Source organism: Cimex lectularius, unplaced genomic scaffold (assembly GCF_000648675.2).
Source record: "Cimex lectularius strain Harlan isolate CLEC.00 unplaced genomic scaffold, Clec_2.1 scaffold5, whole genome shotgun sequence".
Classification (NCBI taxonomy): Eukaryota; Metazoa; Arthropoda; class Insecta; order Hemiptera; family Cimicidae; genus Cimex; species Cimex lectularius.
The window spans coordinates 2,337,640-2,364,085 of NW_019392993.1; the positions used below are offsets into that span (position 1 = coordinate 2,337,640).

Here is a 26,446-nt window from a genome sequence, read left to right on the forward strand (position 1 = left end):
TGCAACTGCCTGTGAAATTGTAAAGAGGTTGATGATAGTTGTTGGTGTCAACATGACTGCTAGTGGGTAGCTGAGCACATTTGGAATGGTATAGAAACCCTCTAGATACCAATGGATTCAAAAACATTGGGCTGAACTTTAATAATAATAAATTGCTTCAAATAAGCTTGTTCTCCAACTTGAGAAATTTCGAACCAAACCGTTTGAAGCCTCTATAGAGAGAGCATGTAGGTATGCTACCCGATATAATAATCATACTTGAGCCTGGCAATTATTTGGATCCCTGTTCCAATTCATGGAAGAAACAGGGTTGTTTTATTGCATTTTGTCCTTGTGAGTGTTGAAAGTGAAGGTACGTATTGTATGAATGTGTTGTGTGAGAGGGCTGATGGCAGAATATCAAATACCTCATCCCCTCAAATAGGTTAGTCTATATACATATATATAAAATAGATCTATATATATAATAGATAGAGAGGGATGATGGAAGAGTATCGAGTGCTCCACTACCCTGATTGAGCGCTTATTTAAGGGCGAGTGAGAGGGCTAGTTTTTAGGAAATGCTTGCATTGTGTGCTGAATTGATCTAGATGTTAACAGCGCCCAGATTCCAACCTTGGTCACTTAAGTTTGAACCGATAGGCCGGCCGGAACATGTATGGCCCTTCTGTTCAACCGGCAAAACGTTCAGGCATAACTGACAGGCTAGCTGGATTGTGTATGGGGGAAGAAGACAGGCCAAAAAACGACACGTGTGTGTGTGTATGTCAATTAAAAATTTTGTCTTTTGCAAAAATTTATTAGTTGTCTATTTCTAAAGATGCTCTTATAGAAAACCAGATGGATGCTATAAAAGAGTTACTTTGACTTCGTGATTTTATAAAAGTAAGAGAGGCAAAAGATTGGTGCACAAATTAACTTAAAAAATTAAAACTTCCTGAGTAAGTTTGGATACAGGGGTGGTCTTAGAACTTTGGTCAGGTCTTTATCTAATTTTAAAAAACAGTAAGACCGACTTAATAAACTTGCAATTGTTCTTATTGATAGTCCTGAACTGGTTTGACTGATTTTTCTATTTTCAAACTGTACTCTTTTTTTCTACTTTGATTTACTTTAAAGTAATGAAAACGAGAGTGATAATTTAAATTTATATATAACTTGTTAGAAGAAAATGTTAATCTTATAACATATTTTCTATTGAAAGTGTCTGGTTCAACAGAGGCGAGGGTTAATATGAAAAAGACAAATATTTTGATTCATTCCAAATTAAATTTACTTCTCTCAAAAAATTATAAAACAAATAAATTATTAAGACTACTAAGGTAATTTCTACTAATTGTTCTACTTTTCAGCAGCACCAAAAATAATGACCACTCCGACATGTTCTTTGACATCCAAGCGTAAACAACTGAAGGTTCTACATCACAGATAGATTTTGTTTACACTTCGATTACTAAGAATGAAGGATTTGTTTAAAAGCAGATTAAAAATTAAATTATATAAAACTCAACTGGAATATAATATACAAATGAAAATATAAAGAGACAAGTTTGTCAGAATTGACAATCTTATATACACCAAGAAGAATAGTTTTAAATTCATAATTTGGCTTTTGTCGTAAAAGATTGAAGGCTGATAAACGGTTGGACAAGCGGGTACAATGCTTGCATCGATTTAAAGCTTGTTATGTTCTCTATCTTTGTTGCCTAAAATAAAATTTCAATTAGAAAAATTAGAAGAAAAAAAATGAAAAATTGAGTCACCTTATTGTGATTATTTGTTTCTGTTGAAACTTCTGGGCCATCTACTAAGTTCATGTCATGGCCGTTTGTTCCAGCTCCTCCTTCTGCTTTTGATACAATATAAATAGCAAGTTTATGTCTGTGAGGAGCCCCTTCTTTAATCATGTTCTAAAATAATTTTTTTTTAAACAATTATTACACAGAATAAACACCAAATATAAAATAAACTTTTGAATAATGAATAATTTTAAAATAATAAATTCTTACATAATAAAAGTCCATAATGTCTTTTTTTGTGAGCCCTCTCATGTAGGCAACTTCGATGTTGGCTCGATCAAAATTATACTGCTGGGTTGTAATTTCACCCCAATATTTCGTTGACTGAGCGGACATTTGCTTTGGTTTTTCTAGCCGTTGATTGGCCAAGGCTTCTTTGTGATTATTGAATTCTTCTTCAGTTAGATCATTCAAGTAATTCTATAAATAAATAAAATAAAAAAACAAGTTAAAAATGTTAATAAAAAATGATTTTGCTTTAAGTTGTTTACCTCCATTTGTGACAAAAATGCTTCAACCCTACTGTCGATATAGTTTGGATGTTTGTCTGACTGAACAATAACTCGTAGGCCTTGAGTTCCATTAGAACGCCTAATACCACTGAAAACTATGTAACCAAGTTGTTCCTAAAAGGAAAAAAAATTAAATAGTTATCAAAAAATAATCAGCCTCAAAACCCACTTTGGTCCTCAGAGCACTGTAACATGGCTCAGATATAATTTGGACAAATAATTCAAGGATCATATTCGTTTCTGTTGACTGTAAACTGCACTGATAGTATGCCTCTGTGCAGGAACTCTTGTGGACATCGTTTTCCAATTCGTAAATATAATTTGCACCTAAAATTATTACAAGTTAATGAGTTAATATTATTCTAAACATCTCTTTGCTTATTTACCATCTGCCAGCTGTATTTCTCTATTTCGCAGCAGCTGACAGGGAAGTAATGGTCATAAACCCACTGTTCCACTCAATCTGTCCATGACAGTGTTTACCATGTCCATAGCAGTCTGAAAAAATACACATGCAACTGTAATGTTATCACCGATATTACCAAAAAGTTATAATTTATTATAACAATTGTTTACAATTTTGTAATATTAACTATGCAATATATGCACTTACAGCTTTACATGTATTGCCATGAATGAAAGATTCAACATGGACTTTGGACAGAAGTTGTTGTATGAAAGCTTCTAAAGCTGGAATAGTGAGTTTATCGGTAGCCTCTAACAATTCATTTTTAGGCCAGGATTGTTCAGAGAGAAGAACGGCCAAATAATAATTTGCATGCTGATATGGCTGTTCAGCATTGAAATTTTTAAGGCTTCTTATATACTGAAAACAACATGAAAAATGTAGGTAAAAAAATTAGAAGAATAAAACAAATCCAGGCATAATTACATTTTCCTTCAAAATTGAAAATCTCTTCGGATCAACAGTGAAATTCGTCATTTTGTCCATGATTTTTTCGAGAAGCACTTTCTGTTTGTGATTGTATCCTCCTATGCCGAGCTATGGAATAAATAACTTTAGTCTTTAACAGACTTGTCAATTTAAGATAATTTCCGTACATACCACCATCCCATATTTTGTATTGGTCAACTCCCACTTAAGCCCTGCAAGTTGTGCGGCATAAGCGTATTCAAGCAATGCATCTTTAAACAGTGATACAAACATGTAAGTCATATTGCAACTCATTGGATCCAAATATGCAAACGGGCTAAAAATAAAAATATAAATAAATAATTGTTCAGTTAATTTCTAAAATTTTGATTTACCTTACAAACTCAAATCTTATGTTGGTTTTTGGTAAGAGAAATTCATTGTCTTGCTTATACCAAACTCTACAATATTCTGTTTCATGAATAATTGTCGGATGAGGGCTAGGCTATAAATTATTGGAAAAATATTAAACTGCATTTCAAAATCATTTGACATTTTGTTTAAAAACTATTTACATTTTCATCCCTAGGGCTCAAATCAAAATCTGTGGCAATAAATTCATTTTTTCCAGGAAGGTGAAAATCAGAATTCAATTCGCAGTTCTGCCATCTCTGAAAAATGTTCCACATTACAACTTACAAAACCGTAGAAAAAAATGATATTCAGAACCTACTTGTATCACATAATCTGGAATCTTTTCTAATGAATACTCAGTACCATACCATTCCTCTTTTAAGTTGGCTGTCCCTTGAAATTTTTTACCAGCAATAGAAATTCTGAAAATTGCATATAAATTTTGTACAACTACATTTTCTAATTTCCTTTTCTTTCATTTTGGTGAAATAGTTTTCTTTCTGGTTAGTTAGATATTCAATATTGTGTTTAAAAACACAAACTTTCCACTGAAGATGGCAAATTGCCACAACAAAACTTGCTTATATTAGGCTAGCTTCTCTATTATACTTTTTATATTCCTTAACCTGAGTACATGTGCTAATTACATTTCAGTGGCTTTTAAATCTCTTAAAAACTATCCGTCTGGTAAACAAGATAAACAAAATCAGTCCTGCAGTGAATGTGTTAAAGGAAAAAATATTTCATACATTTTTTAAAAATGGAGTAAGGCTTTATTTCTTTAAACAAAATTTAAGCAGTATTGTCAGCAGGTATCCTCTAGATTGCAATAAACCAAAATAAATTGTTGGGAATATAAAATAAATTTAATTTGATCATCTTCATCATATTATATTATTATCCATATAATTAATTCATATTTAGCAGTCATAATTGGCCATATTAATTATACTTTTTATGTAAGGTATACCATGTGATCAAAGTCGCTAGCACATTGAGCTGAAGGTTGTGGGTTCGAATCCCACTCATGACACTAGCTTTTTTATCTCAACCAAGGCCTTAGTTAAAAAGTATACTAAATTAAAATAATTAATATGGCCAATGTCAATTCTGACTACTAATACATATATGGATTGATAAATAGAACGTTTTTTTACCTGACATTTTTAGCATTAAGATAGCCCAATAACTCATTGATAAGATCACTTCTCCAATCAGTAAGCTTGTATCCTGCGATTAAAACTTCTTCAATTGGATATTTCTGAAATGATCCAATAAAGAAATTTTAATAAATAAAAAAATAAAAAATAAATAATTAAATCCTTTACATTGAGTTTAACTGAAATCGAATTGACAAGAGCCGTCGATGACTGTTTATCTTTAAATCTAAAATGCATATTAAGTAGTTCAGCTTGTTCATCAAAAACCCATTTTTTTGGTCCTTCATTTTTCAACATTTTAATATACTGTAAAACATTTTTATTATTTGAGATTTTTATTTTAATAATTTAATAATGATTTGTAAACATACTTGGAATATAAAATGGACAATATCATCGATGTGTTCAATGCCTTCTTCGGTGAGATCAACCGACACGCAAAACATATCAAAGCCTTGGATTTCTCCCCTCGTTCCTCCGACCAGATTGTTGCACCAACCTTTGGCCCTCAATGCCGACAAAAGGCTGCCACTTCCCTCGTGGCCGATGAGATGACTCAAATATTGCCCGGGCTGAGGAAAAGATATTGTAGAGATTTAACATTACGCTTTACCCTTTTTTGCGAGACTATATATATACGCACTGCGGCTTTGTAATAATCCCTGTAATCCGGAATGGGAAAGCTGACAGCCAGATGTCTTGTGTCTTTTATAGGCACGACTGATACTTTCACCTTTACTTCTTCATCTGAATAAGGGTGGTCTTTTATTGCTAGAGGGACAACTTTTTTGTCCTCTACTTGTGAGAAAAGATCAGCAGCCATTTTTTCAAGCTCATCCAAACTTTCTAAACATTAAAACATTGACACACAAAATTCCCGTCAAAAGTTAATAACATTTCAACGTACCTTTTCCAATAATTGCAAGAGTCATGACATTCGAGGAATACCATTTTTTATGAAATTTTAAGAGCTCATCCCGAACATTAAGCCCTTTTTGCTTTGGAATTATATCAAGTGTTTCCTTATTTCCTATAAAATACATGTAATGAAAATGTAATTAATAATATATTTGTGATATATAAATATAACATTTTATTGTAATATTTAGAAATTTTTCTATTTATGGATTATAAAAACATTAGGCAATCAGATAGATTATATTATTTTCATTATAATTACAGAAATAGGGCAATACAAGCATTTGTTGATAAAATAAATTTGTCATTTAGTTAGAAATTGCCTTTTATCTGCAATTTCTCCTATAATTATAAAACTGTTTTTATTATTATATGTTTAATTAACATTACCTGTTCCAAATTTTCTATAAGGATGGCCAGCTTTTGAAAATGACTTTTCCAACTGATCGAACCGCCACGCATCACTTTGTCTATTTTTATCATGTTCAGAGTCTACTGCATTGACCTCTCTGTCAGTAACATCCTCGTTAAAAAGCGGTTCAATAAAAAACTGTGCAAACCTACAAAAACATTACAAGTTACAACATTAGAAGACCAATCATGTTGAAAACAAAGTGTGTATACCGGTCTAAAGCTTGGGGCAAATGTTCTGCTGAGACGTCAAAGTAGTAGGAGGTATGTTCGGCCACTGTTGAAGCATTGCTGGAACCACCATGCTCCGAAAGGAATTTGGTATACTCGTTCTCTTGGGGATAGTTTTTTGTTCCAAGGAATAGCATGTGTTCACAGAAATGAGCTAATCCTGGTAGATTGTTAGGATCGCTTAGGAAACCTAAAGGCATAATTGTGGTTTTTTTTTTAAAGAGGTAAGGAAATTAAAAATGTCAACTTTAATATTCTTGGAATGCATATGCACCATTTAACAATAGATAACGAGACAGACGAGTGGTAACAACAGTTAAGGCGTAATCATCGCTGTAAAGGTCCAAGGTTTGAATCCAGGGGCTCTAAATTCAACATGCTGACAAATGGCTTCTTCTTTTTTTTTTTTTTTTTGAAAAACATCGGCATCCCGGGTCGACCAACTACCCATTGATGACATGGACAAGGGGTAAGAACCATTTTACAATAATTTTTACAAATTAATCAAAATAAAAGACCCTTGCTGATGCTCTATGCGAGAAATGGCTCTTGTATGAAAGAATTAATGGTTTGCTTCATGCTCTTTCAAACAACTTATTAGGAAAGGAAGTGGGTGAAGACTCCTTCTATCATTTGCAACAATACCACTACACATTTTATTGTTTATTTTTTTCTTTTGAATTTATAATAAACTTTAGTTTTGTTCTTTCTGGTAGCAAATACAAGCAAAATTTAAAAAAAGAAGTGTTTTACTATGGCAAAAAAAGATGCCAAGACATCGTCAAAGTTATGACTAAATCTATCTAAAAGTTTTTATTTATTTATTTTTGTGTGATGTACCTTTTCCCAAATTACACATTTTCCATTCTGCATACAGAAAAAAAAATTATTTTTTATTTCTGTACAGACGATACATTTATATAATTTTTAATTTTGTAGTTTTATGTAATGATTGTACAATATTATTTTACGAAAAGGAGTAACCAGCAAGGGGGAGACCTATTAGATTAGGTCAGTTTAATTAATACAGAGAGAACAACTATACCCCAACCATCCTCGTTTAGAGCGAGGCATATGGAAGGCGTTATGCTTCCATTTTCCCCCATACAAAAAAATAGGTCTGTCTAGAGGCTGAGGTCCGCCGGTATGGGGTCTCCCACAGGTACGGTGGGGTGGTGGATGGGGGGAAAAACTAGATACATTTGGTAATGACAATACAATTTTCACATTTCACGTTATTGCTTTCCCTGCTTTTCTAAATAGTTACTACTATCGGAGTTGATACTGGGGGTTGTCTGCGAGTTGATTAGCCCATGCTGAACTGGCATTGACATCATCTTCAGATGGACCCAATACATAACACTCAGTGCAGGTTCAACATGCATACCATTGGTTAGGAGGTACTGGGGGTCATCTCCATGTCAGTCACTTGACTGGACCACCCCATGGATCGGGTTAGGTTTTTAATGTACAGTATTTGGAGGTCATTTTGAAGGGTGGTGTTGGAGACTGGTTCTGAGGACTTTGAATTGGAAGGGCTGATTCTCTGGATATTGTAAGATGTTCTCCATAGCCCTAATCAGTATGTCATCCAAATATCAGAACTGGGGATCCAGCTGTACGAAAGTTCGATTCTCACATCGGGTGGCATTCCTACACCCTCTCTATATGGATCGGAAGAATTGCACCCTGATAAGAATTAATTTTTAGTAAAGTTGGTGTGATTATTTAGTTAGTTATCTATTTATTAATTATTATTTCCAACTATTATGTGAAGACAGTTGAGAAGAAAAATTAGTGTCATGTGAAGGACTTGAATAGATGAACTTCGGTTCAATATGCTTGTCCTCTAACCTCTTGAGCTATCGTGACCTCGATCCCCCAAGACACCAACTTCTCTCAATCGGTTATTATTTAAATTTTTCCTGAACCACAAATGTTCGGGATATTGAGCCGAATGTTGTGGGTTCAAGTCCCGCTCATGACACTAATTTTTCTTCTCAACCGTCTTTGCATAAAAAAAGTGTATGCAGTTATTACCTTTTGGCATTTTTAAGATCCCTCATGGGGTATACATGGGATGAACCTGTACTTCGGTCATTTGTAGCCATTTTAGTATGTCAACAGGCTTACTGCAAGTTGACGTGGGTTTTTTTCTACAGCTAGGTCATTTCAGCTCCAACACTTAAAACACACTCACTCTTAAATCCTTCTTTCCTGTTTACATACCATTCACTCAGGATAGAGGTGGAGTACTCGACATTCCTCCATCACCCTTTGCACCTATTATTCAATAACTAACCTAATTGAGAGTCGATGGAGTATTCAACTCCACCATGGGCACTTACACACTAATAAATACATACATCTCAATATATACAAAGAAAAACACAAGGCGAGATATCTAACAATGTGTGGTGGTTAGTTACCGTTAATCGATAATTAGTCAGAAATCATGAGATGCGGTCTGGTGTGATGTAGGTTTCAGAAAAACATTTTCTTTATCGTGCCAACGTTTCCATCTTTACTGAGATAGTCTTACATCCCAATATCTGGACAAGAGAGTAAAGCAACATATCTGATTGCAAAAAACCCAGCAAAATCCTACAGCACTCACTACCCACCATTTTGAACACAAACACAATTTTGACTTCAACAATCCAAAAATATTACACACAGAACAAAACAAACAAACGTAATTTTTTAGAAATGGTTTACATCAACACAGCATCAATTACAGAACAATACATGTAAACTCAGTCGCAGCTACACCAATATCATTAATCAAATTCAATGTAGATAACATACATTTATCATCACATTCCACACATCAAACATTTTTCACAGTCTAATTTTTCAACAATTTAGCTTTCCTTTTCCTATTTATCCCCTTGTATATAATCCTGAAAGGATAATCTGGCCGAACCATTACCAACGTTTTTTCCCTTCGTTGGCTCTTTTCATCTCAAAGAAGCTGACGCCTTATACAAAAATGTCTTTTCTACACCGACTTCCTTTCCCACCCTTTCAAAATCCAACATATATAAACATAAAACAGCAGTGTCTCACTGGCACTTTCAACATGACACGCAAGAATGGCAAAATTACACAGAAGAACAACACTTTGAGTGAACAGAAATACTTTGATTGAATATAAAAAATATATTAAATTTGCTAATTTCGTGGCCTGCTTGATCAATTAATATATTACGATTATCTCAACTAAACTATTAACTGTTTATCTCAACTAAAAAAACCTTAATTAATTGTAATAAAAAATATATTTTACATTGTATAAATTCACTTTTTTTCCACATTCTATATGTACTTGTTAAATGTAAACAATGTTTGTAAATCCCAGGCCTTAAAGATGATCTCAATAAAGATTGAAACGTTGTCCTGATAAAGAAAATGTTTTTCTGAAACCTACATCACACCAGACCGCATCTCATGATTTCTGAACAGCTATATACAATAAAACAGCCACGTTTCCTCCAAAACTAGGAGCAGGGGGCCCAAATACTCACCACTGTGCTTAGGCACAATTCTCATATCAGGTGGGATTCCTACATGGTCTGTTTGAGCCTACAGTTTTGCCTTTGGAAATACAATTATTATATTATGAGACCCTCACCAACATTGACGGACATGGCAGCAGCAGATTTTTCAGTGGACGAGTCGCTGACCACTACGATTTTCATGCCGTTGGTCAGTTCCAATCCTCTGTACTCCCTCTTGTCCTCAGAGGACTTTGTGATATTATCGTATCTCTTTTTTATTTTCGACATATTGGAGCTTAACCCTCGGCTCGAGTAGAAGTAGCTAAAACAGAGTTAAATATTTGCCGATCAAGCAGGTGTAAACGAATGAGAACAATTTTGGCAAAGGACCCTTACCTTTGCGAATAAAGGAGGTCCTGTTTAATACAATTTCCACTAAATCTGGACAAATGACAAGTCCCAGTTAAGATAAATCTTATTGGTAACATAAGGGCAGCCTTTATATTATTCAATTTTGTTTAAACACAAAGTATTTTGTTTTGAAGTTAATAAATATAAATCCATTTCTACAACGACGTTATTTGTCAAGTCAATATATTTATATATAAAAAGAAGGAAAAAAAAATGTAAAATGTTAAAACGTGTATCATTTACCTGCAGTATTGTATTAACTAAGGTAAATATTCTAACGTCATAAATATTCTTCCATTGACAAATCCATATTTTATACCCAACCTACAATGTAATCGATTGAAACGTCTATTTCATGCAAAAATTTTCCCCTTTACAAAATTCACTAAAAAAAATGTATTTGAAGAAGTTTTTTCCAACGTTATTGAACTATAAAGTATCCATACGTTTTAACAGTTCAGAAGATCTGGCGAACGTCGAAAGAATGGGGGCGATCGACAAAGTCTAGCCGAAGGACGTCCCCCCGGAAAACTCCTGACTGAGAAATGTAATTCCACCAATATTGGAAGTTGGAAGTGAATCAGGTGAAACTTAGGATTCGGTAGACAGCAGTTCGACAGGTTATAGTCACGAAACTACACATACGTAACAGAAGGAAACAACGTGTCGAACGAAGCCCATCTGCTGTACAATAGAACCATTAATTTATTTATACATTATACAGACACGTCAAATTACAAAATAATAATAATAATAAACATGTTTATTGACAAAAATTACTTAGACAAAAAGAAATATTTGGCTTTATATGAAGTGACAATGGCTATCAGCCGTCTGTCCAATTGATATAAAATAACGAATGCTGCTAAATACTTAAAAAACAAATAAGTATCTGTAATATCATTATTCAAAAAAGAAACAGGAAATAGACAAAAATGATGATTAAAGCAATTTTACAAATAAATAAATCAGGTCACAGTTTTATCAATTTAATATATTTTGCAAGGACCAGGATATACTGAAATCGTAATCTTTCTTAAGCCTTAAGTCCTTTCTTCTGCTACACCATTTCTATTACATGCTGATCTTAAAATTTTCCTTTCTACAAAATCAATACAAGACCTCTTTTGCAGCAATCTATTGATACAACTTCGTTTATGGTGTCATATGAACTATTTAAAGCTAAACGTTCAGTAAACCAGTCCTTTAAAAAAGATAGTTTTTAATAGACCGCACTCACTCCACCATTCTTCATTAGAATCGTCCTTTCTTACAAGGTCAAGCAAAAATAATTATTTCGCTTCGCACCAAGTAAAAATGGTCAAATCTTTTGTGATCTTAAATCCTTTCATTCTGATACCTTTTCTATTGTATGTTGATAATATTGACTCCTTTCTTGCAACAATCTTTGATAAAAATAGTTCATGGTGCCAATTTGAATGTACATAAATGTACAAGTAATTAAAACTGTAAAAAAAGTATCCTATCAAATAATTGATTTTCTTGCTCGCTAAAGTTGAATGTAAGGAGCATATAACCAGTGTAAAACAGCTCTTAAATTCTGGGTTTTATTATTAATATTCATTATTCATAATCCCAATTCATTGTCAGCGTACAGAATTCATTTCAATTTTCTGCTGTTGTAATTCTTCTCATTTTGGATTTTTAGAATCCTTATTTTTGATTTCCTATCCTTTCATCCTCAGAAGTCAGAACTGGTTTTCTCTCTCTAATCTTCTAGCACTAGTAGACAAAAGGAGTTTTGATCCATTACACAACCTCCATAAATAAAATCAATGGGCGACTAAATCAAACAAATTACATTTTATTCACCAATAAATATAATAATGGGAAAAGGAAATAAGATGTCCAAATATTGTTTTTTTACATCCAGATTTTAATACTATTAAACACAAATTAAAGGCAATAATTTGAGGGATTGTTTTGAAATACAGTATTATATAAAATATTCTTCTATCTTGTTACTTTAATACTTGCAGGGAGAGCATTGAAATTCTAATGTGGGAAACAACCATTATGGCCTGATTTAAAATCCTTCTTGGAGTGAGCATTATAAAAATGGAAGAAAAAAAAAAAGAAGGAAAAAAATCAACATTTTATTTCATTACACAAAATTAACAGTAGAAATCATTGCGATGGGGGTGATGGCAAACTGTTTTTAGCAGCCATCAGGATTTTGAGCATTAAATTTTAATCATCAGGCTGAAAATTACAACACGATTCTCAATGTGGAATATTAGAGTACATGTCTCTCAATGTAAGAGTGGTTGGTAAAATCTGTTATTTACGAAGTTTTCCATAATTAAAAATGTTTTTATTGCAAATCAATCTAGTCCTTTGTAAGTGTCATATTCAATAGCATAAATTGTGTCTTATAAAATTTAAATTATCCTTCAGAATGTTTAATTATTAACAACAATCAAATTAAGTTTTTTATAACTGCATCTAATCCAGTATTGCAATCAGTTCACCAACGAAGATCTAAGTACCTGGAATTTGAAAACAAAATATTATTACTCAAAATAGAATATACATTTCAATATTAAAATTAATTTTTAACTATCAGACCTATCATTCAAAATCAACGTAAATTCATTTAAACAAAAATTTGTCGGCAATTTTGTTTTTCATCATAAAATAACTGCAAGGACAGAATTGTGGAACCAAGTTTTTATTTTATTTCAATTTATTGGGTTGTAAAAAAAGTGTAGCATTTTTCATAAATTTGATAGTAAACCTTTTGTTTTGATGCACTGTACATGAAGCCTTCTTTAAACACTTTCCTATGTCATATTTTTAAAAGAGGTTTTTGGTGAGTTTACATTGTTAACTTCAAATTCCACCCACCTGTATATAACTTGATTTGTATATATTTTTATATATCAAGGTTCACTTTTTTTTAACATTTAATAATTTAATCTTTGTCTGTCTGGGAAATGTCTCATTGCTGGAGGTTAGCCCATTCTTCACCAAGAGTCCTTTTAAGATCGTGTTGTTATCAGGAAGTTATGGGCAACTTGAGGTTGTCCTATAAATGTCCGATGGGGTTCAAGTCTGGAGAATGGGCTGGCCAGGCTGACTTGTTACAGAAACATGGTATGTACAGTAACAATGTTACAATTCATTAGTCAAAACCCAGAATTTTAGAAGAAGAAAATCACAGCGAAACTGGTAACATGTAGTGGAACAAAATGATTAATATATTGTTTACAAGTACATAATATTTTAATTGAATTTACTTTTGCAAAAATGCTACAGTATTTTTTTTAAAGACCTATTATTTATCCAAAATTACATAATTTAGCCCATCAATCTGTATCCTTGCAATGTTATTTGGAAAATTACAATAAATACCAACCTTTTAGCAAAGCCAATTTTTGATCCATATCTGCAGTTTTAAGATCTACAAATACAAAAATCAGCATTTAATAATAGAAAATTCAAACAAAATTATATATTTTTTAAAATTAAATCAGCCCTATCATTTTTAAAAATCATTAGATTATCATTGTTTTTAAATAATTTGTCGGCAAAATTGTTTTTCATCATATTTGTATTTGATTTAAATATTAGCCTACAGAATTTATACTAACTTTTTTGCTTGGATCATCCTTCAAAAACTTGGTAATGGTAACAGTTTTTTATAACCCCTTTCTTCCAGAACCTACAAACAGAATCTTGAATGATTAGGTGTTTTGGTGTATAAAAAAATTATTTCCAAAATTTGATTGAATATCAGAAGGAAGGCAACATTGTTGAATCACCATGGATAGTTTGTAAGCAAAGTACATCCAATGTTTTTTCATCACTTAAATCTTTCCACTTAGCAAAAAGGTGGTTCTACACTGTAGCACAGGCAACCTGAGAAAGAATAAAGCAGGCCTGCTAAAATGCTAGTGTGAACCACCTGAACAAAAATAAAATTTAACTCACCTTATAGAAAAATCAGTTTCACAGCAAACAACCCTTTTCTTTCTGGTTTCTTTTCATCTGCAAAAAATTGGAAAATTATTATTTCTTAATCAAGGTAAATATGTTTGTTAATATAATTATTATTCTCAGACCGCCCTAGGTTGTCCTCAAAGATTTTCAGGATACCATAAACGATTTTTGTACACTAGTTTTTATCATCACCGATACTATTTATGTATAGAAACTTCACATTCAATTTCTTGTGTTAAAATTGCCTTATTAATATTCTCACAAAATAAATGTACAGGTGTAAACATTGAATAGAATGTGCAATTTCGAAGTTTAAATAAAAAATATATAAAAAACACTTACTCCTCCTAACAGTAAAGTTTTGATTTCCAGTCTATGTCTAGTAGAAAGAAATAATCCTGCAACCAAAATAAAAACAATTATTACACATACAACAAAAAAAGTATGTGATTCTGAACAGTGATTAATTCTCAGACCGCCCTAGGTTGTCCTCAAAGGTTTTCAGGATACCATAAACGATTTTTGTACACTAGTTTTTATCATCACCGTTACTATTTATGTATAGAAACTTCACATTCAATTTTGTGTTAAAATTGCCTTACTAATATTCTCACAAAATAAATGTACAGGTATAAGCATTGAATAGAATGTGCAATTTCAAAGTTTAAATAAAAAATATATAAAAAAAACACTTACTGCAAACAGCAAAGTTTTGATTTCCAGTCAAACGTCTAGTAGAAAGAAATAATCCTGCAACCAAAATAAAAACAATTATTACACATACAAAAAACAAAAGTATGTGGTTCTGAATAGTGATTAATTCTCAGACCGCCCTAGGTTGTCCTCAAAGGTTTTCAGGATACCATAAACGACTTTTGTACATTAGTTTTTATCATCACCGATAATTTTAAAGTAGGAAAAACAATAAAAAAAATTTCAGTAAAGAAAAGAAACTTACTTAGATAATTTTTTTTTGTCCATTTCTCTCCAATTGCAATGTCATCTGAAATAAAAGGAGTATTTTTAGCCAAAGCTATCACTACTTCATTCTACGATAATTGCAATGATATATATCAGCAATTGAAAATTTCATCAAGATTCAGAAGACCATCGTGAGAAATAAGTACGTTATCATCACTGTAGTAAAAACATGATCATGCAAAAAGTAAATAAATAAAACAAATATTATTTTATGGTTAATTCTTACCCACAATCTTGTAGCAACTTTGTTTTAATTTTTTCCCATTTTAGCTTCATCTAAAAACAAAAAACAATATTCAGCCAAAGAAATTACCAATCGATTATTGTAGAGTAATGAAAAATATCAGCAATTGTAAATCTCATCAAGAATCAGAAGACCATCGTGAGAAATTGGCAAGTTATCATCATTACAGCTTAACAGATCGGCACAGATGCATAGAAATATACAACTTTGCTTTTTAAATTTGTAGTTTTCTTAGAATAACTAAACATTACAGTAAAATATAATTGTACTTTCTAACCTTGTTATAATTCTTCTTTTTATATAAGGTTTTTGGTTGAGATGAAAAATTATAACCTTGTTATAATATTGCAACTTTGGTGTTGATCCACTTCCATTCCACTTTCATCTATAAACAAAATCTATATTTAGCCAGTCAACGCCATTCATTTTGGTAAAAGGTGATGAAAAAAATATATCAGCAATTGTAAATCTCATCAAGAATCAGAAGACCATCGTGAGAAATTGGCAAGTTATCATCATTACAGCTTAACAGAACAGCATAGACGCATAGAAATATACAACTTTGCTTTTTAAATTTGTAGTTTTCTTAGAATAACTAAACATTACAGTAAAATATAATTGTACATTCTAACTTCGTTACAATTATTCTTTTTATCTAAGGTTTTTGGTCGAGATGAAAAATTATTTCCTTGTTATAATATTGCAACTTTGTTGTTGATCCGCTTCCATTCCACTTTCATCTAAAAACAAATTCTATATTTAACCAGTCAACGCCATTCATTTTGGTAAGTGTGATGGGGGAAAAAATATCAGCAATTGTAAATCTCATCAAGGCATTACAGAAGACCATCGTGAGAAATTGATAAGTTATCATCATGGCAATTTAAGAGAGGGAGAAATAAATAAATAAAATATAAATAATTTAAGAAAATTTTTTTGTTTAATTTTTAGTACATTACAACTATCTTAAAGTAGGTAACAAGTAATAGTGAGCAAGGTAATATATACAAAATTAAAACCAAGAGTTGAGAAAACATCCTTTGGTATTACTCCAATGTTACAAAAATATTGTGTGTTTAATTGATACGTATGTCATCACTTCCTAGATCTCGCGGCCATTGTCTCAGCAGTAGGCAGGGAGGGTTTGAGGGGATTCGTCGGGATGCGAGGTTTCTGATGTGCTGATTTACGTTAGTTGGGAGGTTTTTATGAAATTTACAGTAACCCATTTGTAATTGTTAGATTTCAAATATTTATTGTGGGCTAAAACTATTAAAATGCTAGTGACCATTAAAATTATTAAATTATTTTAGTTTGATTAGAGTTTGCGTTTATTTCCATTTCATTTGTACCTGTGTAACTGGTTATCGCTTGTACACACTTGTTGACTTGACTGTCTATGGACAAAATGTTGATTTTGTCTGTAAATTGTCCCCAACAAATCTAAGATGATCTAAGAGGCATGTATCCAGACTGGTACAAGTCAGCTAAAATGTGTCAGAGATAACAAAACTAGCGGCTTGTATAGGCGGTTGTGTAGTTATAATTTTTGATCAGAAAAAGAAAATAAAACATTTGTAAATTGTGGATCTTTTTTACACACCAGAAGTTTTAATTTTTTTATACCCATATCTTCCAAAAATCAGCCTCTTCTTATTGAATTTTTTTAATGTCTGATGTAACATCCCATAAGCAACATCAAGTATTAAAATCTATATTAAACGTCTTTGTGAACCACATTACATATTTGTAAATTCATAGTTGAGTTCACAGTGAGATATAAGATTTATTCATTGTAAGAAGTAATTTGGTCAATCACACCACTAAATATAATGGATTTTATTTAAGCAAAACAAAAATATATTGGGTTGTCCGGAAAATAATGCAGGATTTTAAGTTTTCATTAAAAAAAATCTATATAAAATATTCTGTTTACGTTTACAGGATTACTCATTTGTATGAATGTCAACACTTATTAATCCTCTTCCAAATGATATTGTTTGTTTACCTCTGTAGCATTCCGCTACTTGGAAATAATTCAGTCATCCTTATAATGTCAAAGCGAGAATTTCGTACGATTTTCTTTTACGAGTTTAAACTCGGCCGAAGCGGAGCCCAAACGGCTAGAAACATTAACCAAGTCTGGGGCGAGGGTTGTGTTAATGAGTGCACTGTGCAAAGGTGGTTTAAAAAATTTCGGGAGGGAGATTTCAGCCTTGAAGATGAAGAAGGTCGTGGAAGGCCTTCCTCTCTTAATGATGATGTTCTGCGATCAGTGGTGGAAGAAAACCCCAAAACAACTGTTCGAGAACTTGCAGAGCAACTCAAAGTCAGTAAAACGACCGTCGCTGACCACCTCAAGGCGATTGGAAAAGTGAAAAAACTCGAAAATTGGGTTCCACACTCATTAAACGATCGCCAAAAAAATCAGCGCTTTGATGTTTGTGCATCACTTCTTTGTCGAAACAAAAATGACCCATTTCTGGCCAGAATTGTTACATGTGACGAAAAGTGGATTCTCTACGATAACACTAGACGTTCTGGACAGTGGCTCGACAAAGGAGAAGCTCCAATACATTTTCCAAAGCCCCCAACTCATCAAAAAAAGGTAATGGTTACGGTATGGTGGGCTTCATTTGGTTTAATACACTACAGCTTCTTAAATCCTGGCGAAACCATCAATGCTGAATCATACTGTAACCAAATTAATACCATGCATCAGAAATTGGCAGTAATGAAGCCCTCTTTGGTCAATCGGAAAGGGCCCATTTTGTTGCATGACAACGCTCGACCACATGTGTCACGTGTAACGTCACAAAAATTATTGGAGCTTGGCTATGAAACTTTGCCTCACCCACCCTACTCTCCGGACCTCTCGCCTACTGACTACCATTTTTTTAGACACCTGGACCACTACTTACAACACATAATATTCAAAAATCAAACGGAACTGGAAAATGCATTTATTGACTTTATCAATTCTAAAAATTCTGAATTCTACTCAGACGGAATTAATAAGTTACCAACACGTTGGGAGAAATGTATTGAGAGTATGGGAAATTATTTTGATTAAAGAACATTGCTTTAAAGTAACTAGTTTCTTTTTTTTTGTTTAATACCAAAATCCTGCATTATTTTCCGGACAACCCAATAGTTGTATAGATATAACGCATATTCGTACTCTAGCCCTAACGGTGCACCTTCACGTGGCCTTCAGTATCCCACGTGGCAAACTAACCTCAAAACATACTTATCCAAAAATATGAAAATATAAGAAATAACGTTAATTATGTCTACAAGAACAAAGAGCAAATAATAAAATAAAACCAGACATGTCGTACACGTAAAAATAAAAGATTGAAAATAAAAATTCGTGTACAAAAATGATGTAAAATCATAAGGAATAAGTCTTGGCTACTGTATTATAATAGTTTATGAACAGCTATTGAAACTGGACTGATCCTGGTGAAAAGCACCACGTGGTAAAATGGCCTAAGCGTTTCCTATGTTCAATTACAACGAAAAATAATACAACATATAGAAAAGCTTTTAAAGTATAATAATTATAATAGAACAATAGAAATCGGTTAATTTTGAATATAGATTTTATAAAACTTACCTCAATACGAATTTCGAACAACCTCGACAACGTACCACAAACAGGTTCAGCATTGAAATGGAAGAAACGAAGGACGAACTTCCACAACCCAGAGTAAAACCTAATGCGCATGCGCGTTCACGTTAAACGGAAAACTTGCTGGAAATTAAGTTCCACTGAGGACTTGATCCATCCAAATATTTATTTTACTACTTATATAAACGCTTAGAACGATTTTTATCAATTATAATTAAATAAAGTTATTTATGTTTATAAATTAGATATTCAGCGACAATCAAGTTTACATGCTATTCGTATAATAGTTGTCTCAATTATTATTTATATTACTGTAGGTGGTTGAAAAGTTCAAAATTTAGTACAATTCAGGGATATGAGAAAAAAAAGACTGTATTTAATGGAATAATTTTTTTTTATAACTGATCATCAGTAGTCGATACTCGATAAAACAACCCAGGACACGGACACCAATTTTGTGCCGACTGGTCGTTTAGTTTAAAGAGTATTTAGGGATGGAGTTGTTATTTGGTCTGGTGAATTAACTAAAAACCATTCTTTATGACATCGAAAATGTAAGCTAATAAAGAAGAAAAAAAATTTCATTGTAAACCGTTTTTTCCTCTGGCCTGTTATTTTTAATTTAAAACAGAACAATGTTTGGTTATGATTGAACCGTATACAATTCTTAGCAGGGGTTCAAACAAATGAAAAAATTCCATTTTGATGGATAAAAAAAAATGTTTTTATAAGTGTTGAGAGATTGTTTTGAGGGCCGGTGAACCTTAACAGCTAGCGGCTAGCCTCTAAACAGCTGTCTCATCCGGCACGGCGACATCTTGGAATTCAACTGTTCCGCCTTGATTTTGTGTTTATTTGGTACAGTGTTTAATTTCGACCGATTCGTCAAGGTATTCGCCAGTTCCAGGCCTGAACGTAAAAATTTCCCACACACGTTATTCTTCGGATTTAATAGCCGTTTTATACAAAACTGACCGGCATGGCTTCTGCGATGGACATCGACGAGGAGGAAACCGAAGTTGGCAATTCGAGTGCGACTAAAGGAGAGAAAAAGAGGTTCGAAGTGAAAAAGGTGAGGATGCTCTAACGGATCGTATGTTCCATACGAATTTGTATTGATTCGATTTCGTTCAAATCGTCGGACCTAATGGTGAACTGCACTTAACAGTAGTTCTACAAATAAACTCATAAATTGGAATTAGATATAAACCGTCTTTGCCTTACAACTCAAAGTCTCGGTGAAAATTTAAATGGATTCATGTTTTTGCTGCTGCAAAATCCCTGAGTTGAACTGGATGAGTCTGTGCAAAATGACCAATTCTCTCTTGACAGCTATGTTATAGAAAGTAGTATTTTGTGGTCTCATACAACACTTATTGTATCTAATTCTAAATAAATATAATTGTAATTTATATATAATAATAATTAAACGTTCTTTGCCTCACATCTCAAAGCCTTGGTGAGAGGTATTCATGTTTTGTTCTCGGGATATCTTGGTTCAAACTGGATGAATCCATGCAGAATGATCAATTCCCTCTTGACAGCTATGTTCTAGAAAGTAGTATTTTCTGGTCTAATACTATGTCTGGTACAAGACCTATTGTATCTAATTCCTAATAAATATAATTTGGAATTTTCAGTGTAAAAATAATAACCGTTCTTACCCTTACATCTCAAAGTCTTGGTGAGAGTGTATTCATCTTTTGTTATTGGAAAATCTTGGTTCGAACTGGATGTGTGTGCAGAATGACCAATTAACTCTTGACAGATACTTTCTTTCTAGAAAGTAGTATTTTGTGGTCTAATACTGTGTCTGATACAAGACCTATTTATTGTATCCAATTCCTAATAAATATAATTTGGAATTTTCAGTGTAAAAATAATAACCTTTCTTACCCTTACATCTCAAAGTCTTGGTGAGAGTGTATTCATTTTTTGTTGCTAGCTTAAGTCGAGCTATCATATCTTCTTTATGTATAGTTCAGCTTCATCATTCCTCTATGAATTTCACACATAAAATGTCCCAAATAATTTTTCCTTAAGGAAGAGTTTAGCTCTTCATTCTGTTAGTAAATCTTTTTTGCTTTTTAACAGAATCTACACATCCCATGTTCGTTGGGTGTCTGATTCTTGTATAGACCCGCTCAGTTCTGGGTTTGAATCTTATGCCTTTGAAATTTTATATGATAATTATTGAAAAAGAAGAAGTAAAAATAAATAAATTTCCCAATATTCCTGCAGGAATCGAGTAAATGGCAACTGTTTTGCACTCCTTGTGCAGATTTGTGGTACGAGTTTCTTTTGCTTCCACATATAAACAATATATTCTTCATAAGTACATGTTTCTAGGCTAAAGAAAACTTTTTGTTTCTAAGTTTGTACTTACAGTATGAAACTGAATTCTTTCTAATGTCTATGAGGTCCTTTCAACTCGCTTAAGTTTGACGAGAGATCTTTCAGCAATTATTACTTTTCAAAATTTATTTTCTTATAGAAATGCCTTTAGATTTAAAACTTCGTGACTGTCATGGTTATTTCCCTTGCAAGATTCTCAGTTTCTGTGAGCGCTGGAATTCGGTTAACTTAGACTGGTGTACAATCACAACTTGTTTCGTTTGGTCTTGTAGTTCAGAATCATTTTCAAACTGCTGATGTTAAAATTCTGTGCCTTAAATAGTTGTTTTTCTACTATTTCTTCATCAGAATAATCGTTTATTGCCTGATAGATCTCACTAAAATGTATCACTATCAACAGCTGGAATATCAGTGTACATACACAAAGGGTCATATTATTTAATCTTTGGTCAAAACGTCCCTGTACATAGTTAAATTACAGATTTGTCAGTGTACCATGCTGATTTGTTAACGAGTAATTTTCTCCCCTTTCAGTATCCAGTTTGTTTTGTCCATGAAAAAGAATTATAACTAACAACTGATCTGCTGCGTTTTAATTGATAAAAATTGTTTTCTTATTTCAGTGGAATGCTGTTGCCCTTTGGGCTTGGGATATTGTTGTAGACAATTGTGCTATTTGCCGCAACCATATTATGGATTTATGTATAGAATGTCAAGCTAATCAGGCCTCTGCCACAAGCGAAGAGTGCACCGTCGCCTGGGGCGTTTGTAATGTATGTTAATTATGACTTTGTTTTTCCTTAATATACAAGATTGAATTATTTATTATTCTTTTTAGCACGCTTTTCATTTTCATTGTATATCAAGATGGCTCAAGACGCGACAAGTCTGCCCCTTAGATAACCGAGAATGGGAATTCCAAAAGTATGGATTTTTTTTTATTTGATGAATCATTTTACATTCTCATTTTAAAATGTAATATGTTTATTTTGTTCCAGGTATGGTCATTAATTAATTAAATAAAAAAATACACTACACTTTTCCAGCTCATCTCCTTTTATCGACATTTCAAAAGCTCTCCAGAAGTTCGCCTTTTATAAAGACATGAAGAATAAACATTATGCTTTATTTATTAAAATTATTTTTGAAAAATAAAAATCATTTGTAAAATTCTGTTTAAATAAATACTAATTATGTTTACAATTACTAAGACTTAGTCTATTTTCTTTTTTGGCAAAACAAGTCAAAGTGAATCTCTTCACATTAAAAGTAAACAATAAAATTTATACTATATACAGTTTTTTTAACCACAATTTTTTTAATCTTCCCCTGTTGTACTGGGTGCTTCAACAAGCCTTAAAAAAATTTGAGAATTCTTTTTGAGGTCAGATTGATGAACCTGTAGTTTGGTAGTTTCCAATCATTTTGGACTTGACTACTTAACAAATGAGTAGAAAAAAAGATAGATAATCACAGTCTGGACTAAAAACCAAAGCCATCGAACAAAAACCATAAAAAAAAATTCAAGCCCACCTATGATATGAGGCCAAACCCATATGACATATCATAGTGGTGATAGGAAAACCAAAATCATCAGAAACAACCAAATACTAATTAATGAGTAAATTTATTGATTTTGATCATTTTAGCTAGTCAATCTCCCTGTTTTGGTTTGACAGATCCTTTTGCCCTTCTGCTATCATAAATGGTGGGTTTTTATGATATGTAGGCAGTTTATCCTTTCATTAGTTTATGTAATAATGTCAATTTTCTTCTCCTAATCGTTTTGGTCAATTATCTTCTCTGTTTTGGTCTGTTAGATGCATATAGGCTTGTCACCATCTTTACTGGTTGGTTTTGTTTCTGTGATATTTTGGCAGTTTTGCCTTTGTAAGTTTGTGAATAGTTTAAATGGTAATTTCCAATGTTTTGGTCCAAATATCCTCTCTTTTTTTGGTCTGTCAGATGCATTAAGGCGTATTGCCATCTTTACTGGTTGGTTTTGTTTCAGTGATATTTTGGCAATTGGATCTTTTTAGAAGTTTATAATTATATAAATGGTCTTTTCCAATCATTTGGTCCACCTATCCTCACTTTTTGATCTTTTAATGTGTTATATTATTTTATAAGTTTGTAAATAATATAAGAGGTCGTTTCCAATCATTTTGGTCCACGTATTCTCTCTTTTTTGGTCTGTCAGATGCATGTAGGAATATTGCCATCTTTACTGGTTGGTTTTGTTTCTGTGAAATGTTGGCAATTGCACCTTTTCAGAAGTTTATAATTATATAAATGGTCGTTTCCAGATCCACATATTCTCAATATTTTTGGTCTCTATGATGTGTTATATTCTTCTATAAGTTTGTAAATAATATAAATGGTCATTTCCGGATATCGTTGCTCCTTCTTGTTGTTTTGGTCATCCTTGTTTGATTGTTTTATCATTTATCAGTAGTGCATTTGAATGTTTTTGTTCTAGGCCTTGCATTCAGGCACCTCTTTTTCCTTAACCATTTATTTTGTAGGTAAACAGAAAATAAAAATAAATAAAATTAGAAACTAGTTAGTGAAAGCTTGCAGACCTCAAGAGAAAATTTGTTTAATGAATTTATGATAGTTGCTAGTGTCAAATGTAAAAATGATATTGTTTCCAGTTAAGATTAAAGTACTAGGTGATTGCAAGAAGAAAAGTTTATTGGTAAGCCTAAAGAACTAAGAAGGTACAAACCCCACTCCCTAGTATTATCCATCCATCCATCCATTGTTAAACCAAGTGTCCAATTTTATTTGATGAGATGTTTACCCCAAAAGGCAACCTTCGTTATTCAATACACAAGGCAATGAAACCTATTAGGTCACCCGACAAATCTTTCACAAAATTTGAAAATAGGCGCGCAAATACATTTACTAATTAGTAAATTCTGTAACTTCCTCATTATTTCATAAACGCATAGTATCGAATTTGACGTTTTAAACCTCTATAGCCCAAGAACAAGCACATTTACAAACTGTTAGAACAACCTTTTAAAAAAGATTAAACAACATACCCTACCTTCAACTTTTCTATTACATTGTTCGAAAAAAACATAAAAAACAACGTGATTTTTAAAGTATTGAATACTAATACATTATCTTTGAGGGAAGCATGCAAAATAATAATTTCATCTTTTACAATAACTCGACAAGTGTCGAAATTTTTATTGCTCGTTTAGTACAGCAGTGAGCAGACATACCAAGGCCTACCGAGTACCAAGCATTTGCAGGTCGGTAGGTTACCTATGCGCCTAGTTTGTACCGTAGGTTATGCTGTTGGTTACGTGTTAAGGTCTGGTTGGCAAGTCCGGCGGTTTATTAATTCGGATTGCGTACATTGTCGTTATTTACCAAAGAAAAATGGTTTCGTTAATTAGCACAATAGACACAGGACACGAGGATTTCGTTAACGATGCTGAAATAGACTATTACGGCCTCCAGCTTGCGACCTGCTCCAACGATCACTCCGTCAAAGTTTTCAGCATCAAAAATGGGACGCAGTCATTAGTAGCTGAATTAAAGGGCCATTACGGTCCTGTGTGGCAGGTACTCATTGCGTAATAAAACAATACCATACAATAAAACATAATACCTACTAAAAAAACAAAAACATTCCATGTAGTAGTGGTATAAATAAACTGTGAGCAACAAGTATGTTCAATGTTTTATTGTGAATCTTAATAATCTTTAGCGTTATTGAATCAATTTATGTTTGTAATGGCTAATTTGGAATTGTTTTAGGTAACATGGTCTCACCCGAAATTTGGCAATATGTTGGCTTCGTGTTCATATGATAGGAAAGTGATCGTTTGGAAGTTAAACCGTGAATGGGGCAAGTTACATGAGTTTAGTAACCATGAAGCATCTGTCAATTCTGTCCGGTTTGCCCCTCACGAATACGGCCTTGTTCTCGCATGCGGGAGCTCTGATGGCACTATATCAATTCTATATTCCAACCAAGACACAGGTATTTGGGACGTTAAGAAGATAAACAACGCCCATGCCATCGGATGCAACACCGTCAGTTGGTGCCCATCCGGAAAGAAGAAACAACTCGTGAGTGGTGGCTGTGACTCACTTGTCAAGATATGGCAGGAGGAGCCAAACGGGTGGGAAGAGAAGATTAAGCTCGACTTCCACTCCGACTGGGTCAGGGACGTCGCTTGGGGCCCATCTATATGCTCGCCGAAGAGCACAATCGCCTCGTGCTCACAAGACAAACGAGTCATTATCTGGACCAATGAAAACAAAGGATCGGAAAACTGGGTGCCGAGAGTGCTTCACACGTTTGATGATGTTGTATGGAACCTGAGCTGGTCTCTCACTGGAAATATACTTGCTGTATCTGGCGGCGATAGCAAAGTCACTCTTTGGAAAGAGAACACAGAAGGTCATTGGACCTGTATCAGTGATGTCAATAAGCCTCATACCGCCCACCAACCCAATGAACAAAGGGCATTGTAAAATCTCGTTTTTTTTAAAAATAGATTATTTAAATTTAACTTATAAATATATTACTTGTGATTTTCCTTTCTTTCTTAATTAATGTAATGCCAAATTATACTTTGTTAAATTGAAGATTTTTTAAATATTTAACCATCCAATCTCTTTAGATGGCAACTTTCCCATTGAGAATGCTAAATTTTACATTAAAAAAATGTTAATGCAGAAACAACATACGATTTACTAGTAAGCTTAATTTTCGTGCATTCACCAACAATTAAGATTTAAAAATTAATATAAGGCAGTTGTTTATCTGACCTCTATTTAACGTAATTTAATTTTCAAGAAGAAACATTAATAAATATAAATCTTTTTTACTTCAACAAAAAATATAGTATTTCATTTTAAAAATTAATTGATTGAATTCAAAATTAAGCACAATCTGTATTCATCCAAGATAATAATTATTGAATTAGATGTTATTTTCTTCCTTTGGCAACACTAATTGTTTTTAGAAATTAAAGCTTTTGCAAAGGCAACAGAAAGTTTGACAGTATTTTATT

General features: G+C 32.8%; 3 protein-coding genes and 1 long non-coding RNA gene across 6 annotated transcripts; 2 read left to right on the forward strand and 2 right to left on the reverse strand.

Moving 5' to 3' along the window:
* Nucleotides 1-1,249: 1,249 nt before the first annotated feature.
* LOC106666217 (insulin-degrading enzyme) lies at nt 1,250-10,888 on the reverse strand. The gene is given in 23 exon segments (XM_014393251.2): nt 1,250-1,706; nt 1,764-1,910; nt 2,010-2,219; nt 2,291-2,425; nt 2,481-2,638; nt 2,698-2,809; nt 2,925-3,137; nt 3,204-3,314; nt 3,378-3,522; nt 3,581-3,690; nt 3,761-3,856; nt 3,919-4,021; nt 4,757-4,860; nt 4,928-5,065; nt 5,131-5,331; nt 5,403-5,605; nt 5,667-5,789; nt 6,068-6,237; nt 6,302-6,509; nt 9,954-10,141; nt 10,216-10,385; nt 10,474-10,615; nt 10,677-10,888. Coding segments are annotated over 21 exon segments (3,075 nt in total). The 5' UTR covers nt 10,308-10,385; nt 10,474-10,615; nt 10,677-10,888; the 3' UTR covers nt 1,250-1,598.
* A 1,439-nt stretch (nt 10,889-12,327) lies between these two features.
* Nucleotides 12,328-19,142, reverse strand: LOC106666272. 3 transcript variants are annotated; one of them, XR_001340402.2, is made up of 9 exons: nt 19,038-19,142; nt 15,401-15,803; nt 15,152-15,196; nt 14,890-14,943; nt 14,536-14,591; nt 14,185-14,241; nt 13,845-13,915; nt 13,610-13,654; nt 12,328-12,740 (listed from the first exon to the last, which is right to left on the reverse strand). It is a non-coding gene; the product is annotated as an uncharacterized LOC106666272 (long non-coding RNA). The 3 variants fall into 3 exon arrangements; XR_001340403.2 differs by having other exon boundaries at nt 15,152-15,330; XR_002910810.1 differs by having other exon boundaries at nt 15,401-15,816; nt 19,038-19,133.
* Nucleotides 19,143-19,499: 357 nt separating this feature from the next.
* On the forward strand, nt 19,500-22,475 carry LOC106666282 (RING-box protein 1A). Its single transcript, XM_014393363.2, has 4 exons — nt 19,500-20,124; nt 22,031-22,180; nt 22,246-22,331; nt 22,406-22,475. Exons 1-4 carry the CDS (start codon nt 20,032-20,034, stop codon nt 22,416-22,418), a joined length of 342 nt encoding a protein of 113 aa, XP_014248849.1. The 5' UTR covers nt 19,500-20,031; the 3' UTR covers nt 22,419-22,475.
* Nucleotides 22,476-24,675: 2,200 nt separating this feature from the next.
* LOC106666102 (protein SEC13 homolog) lies at nt 24,676-26,018 on the forward strand. The gene is made up of 2 exons (XM_014393009.2): nt 24,676-24,986; nt 25,182-26,018. The coding sequence occupies exons 1-2, from the start codon at nt 24,801-24,803 to the stop codon at nt 25,902-25,904; spliced, it is 909 nt and encodes a 302-aa protein (XP_014248495.1). The 5' UTR covers nt 24,676-24,800; the 3' UTR covers nt 25,905-26,018.
* Nucleotides 26,019-26,446: the final 428 nt, after the last annotated feature.

Excerpts from the sequence above, each read along its gene's own strand:
- LOC106666282 (XM_014393363.2), top strand. The coding sequence starts at position 20,032 with ATGGCTTCTGCGATGGACATCGACGAGGAGGAAACCGAAGTTGGCAAT. Across the intron at positions 20,125-22,030 it reads AGAGGTTCGAAGTGAAAAAG|TGGAATGCTGTTGCCCTTTG; the intron begins GTGAGGATGCTC and ends TTCTTATTTCAG. Across the intron at positions 22,181-22,245 it reads TCGCCTGGGGCGTTTGTAAT|CACGCTTTTCATTTTCATTG; the intron begins GTATGTTAATTA and ends TATTCTTTTTAG.
- LOC106666102 (XM_014393009.2), top strand. The coding sequence starts at position 24,801 with ATGGTTTCGTTAATTAGCACAATAGACACAGGACACGAGGATTTCGTT. Across the intron at positions 24,987-25,181 it reads ATTACGGTCCTGTGTGGCAG|GTAACATGGTCTCACCCGAA; the intron begins GTACTCATTGCG and ends GAATTGTTTTAG.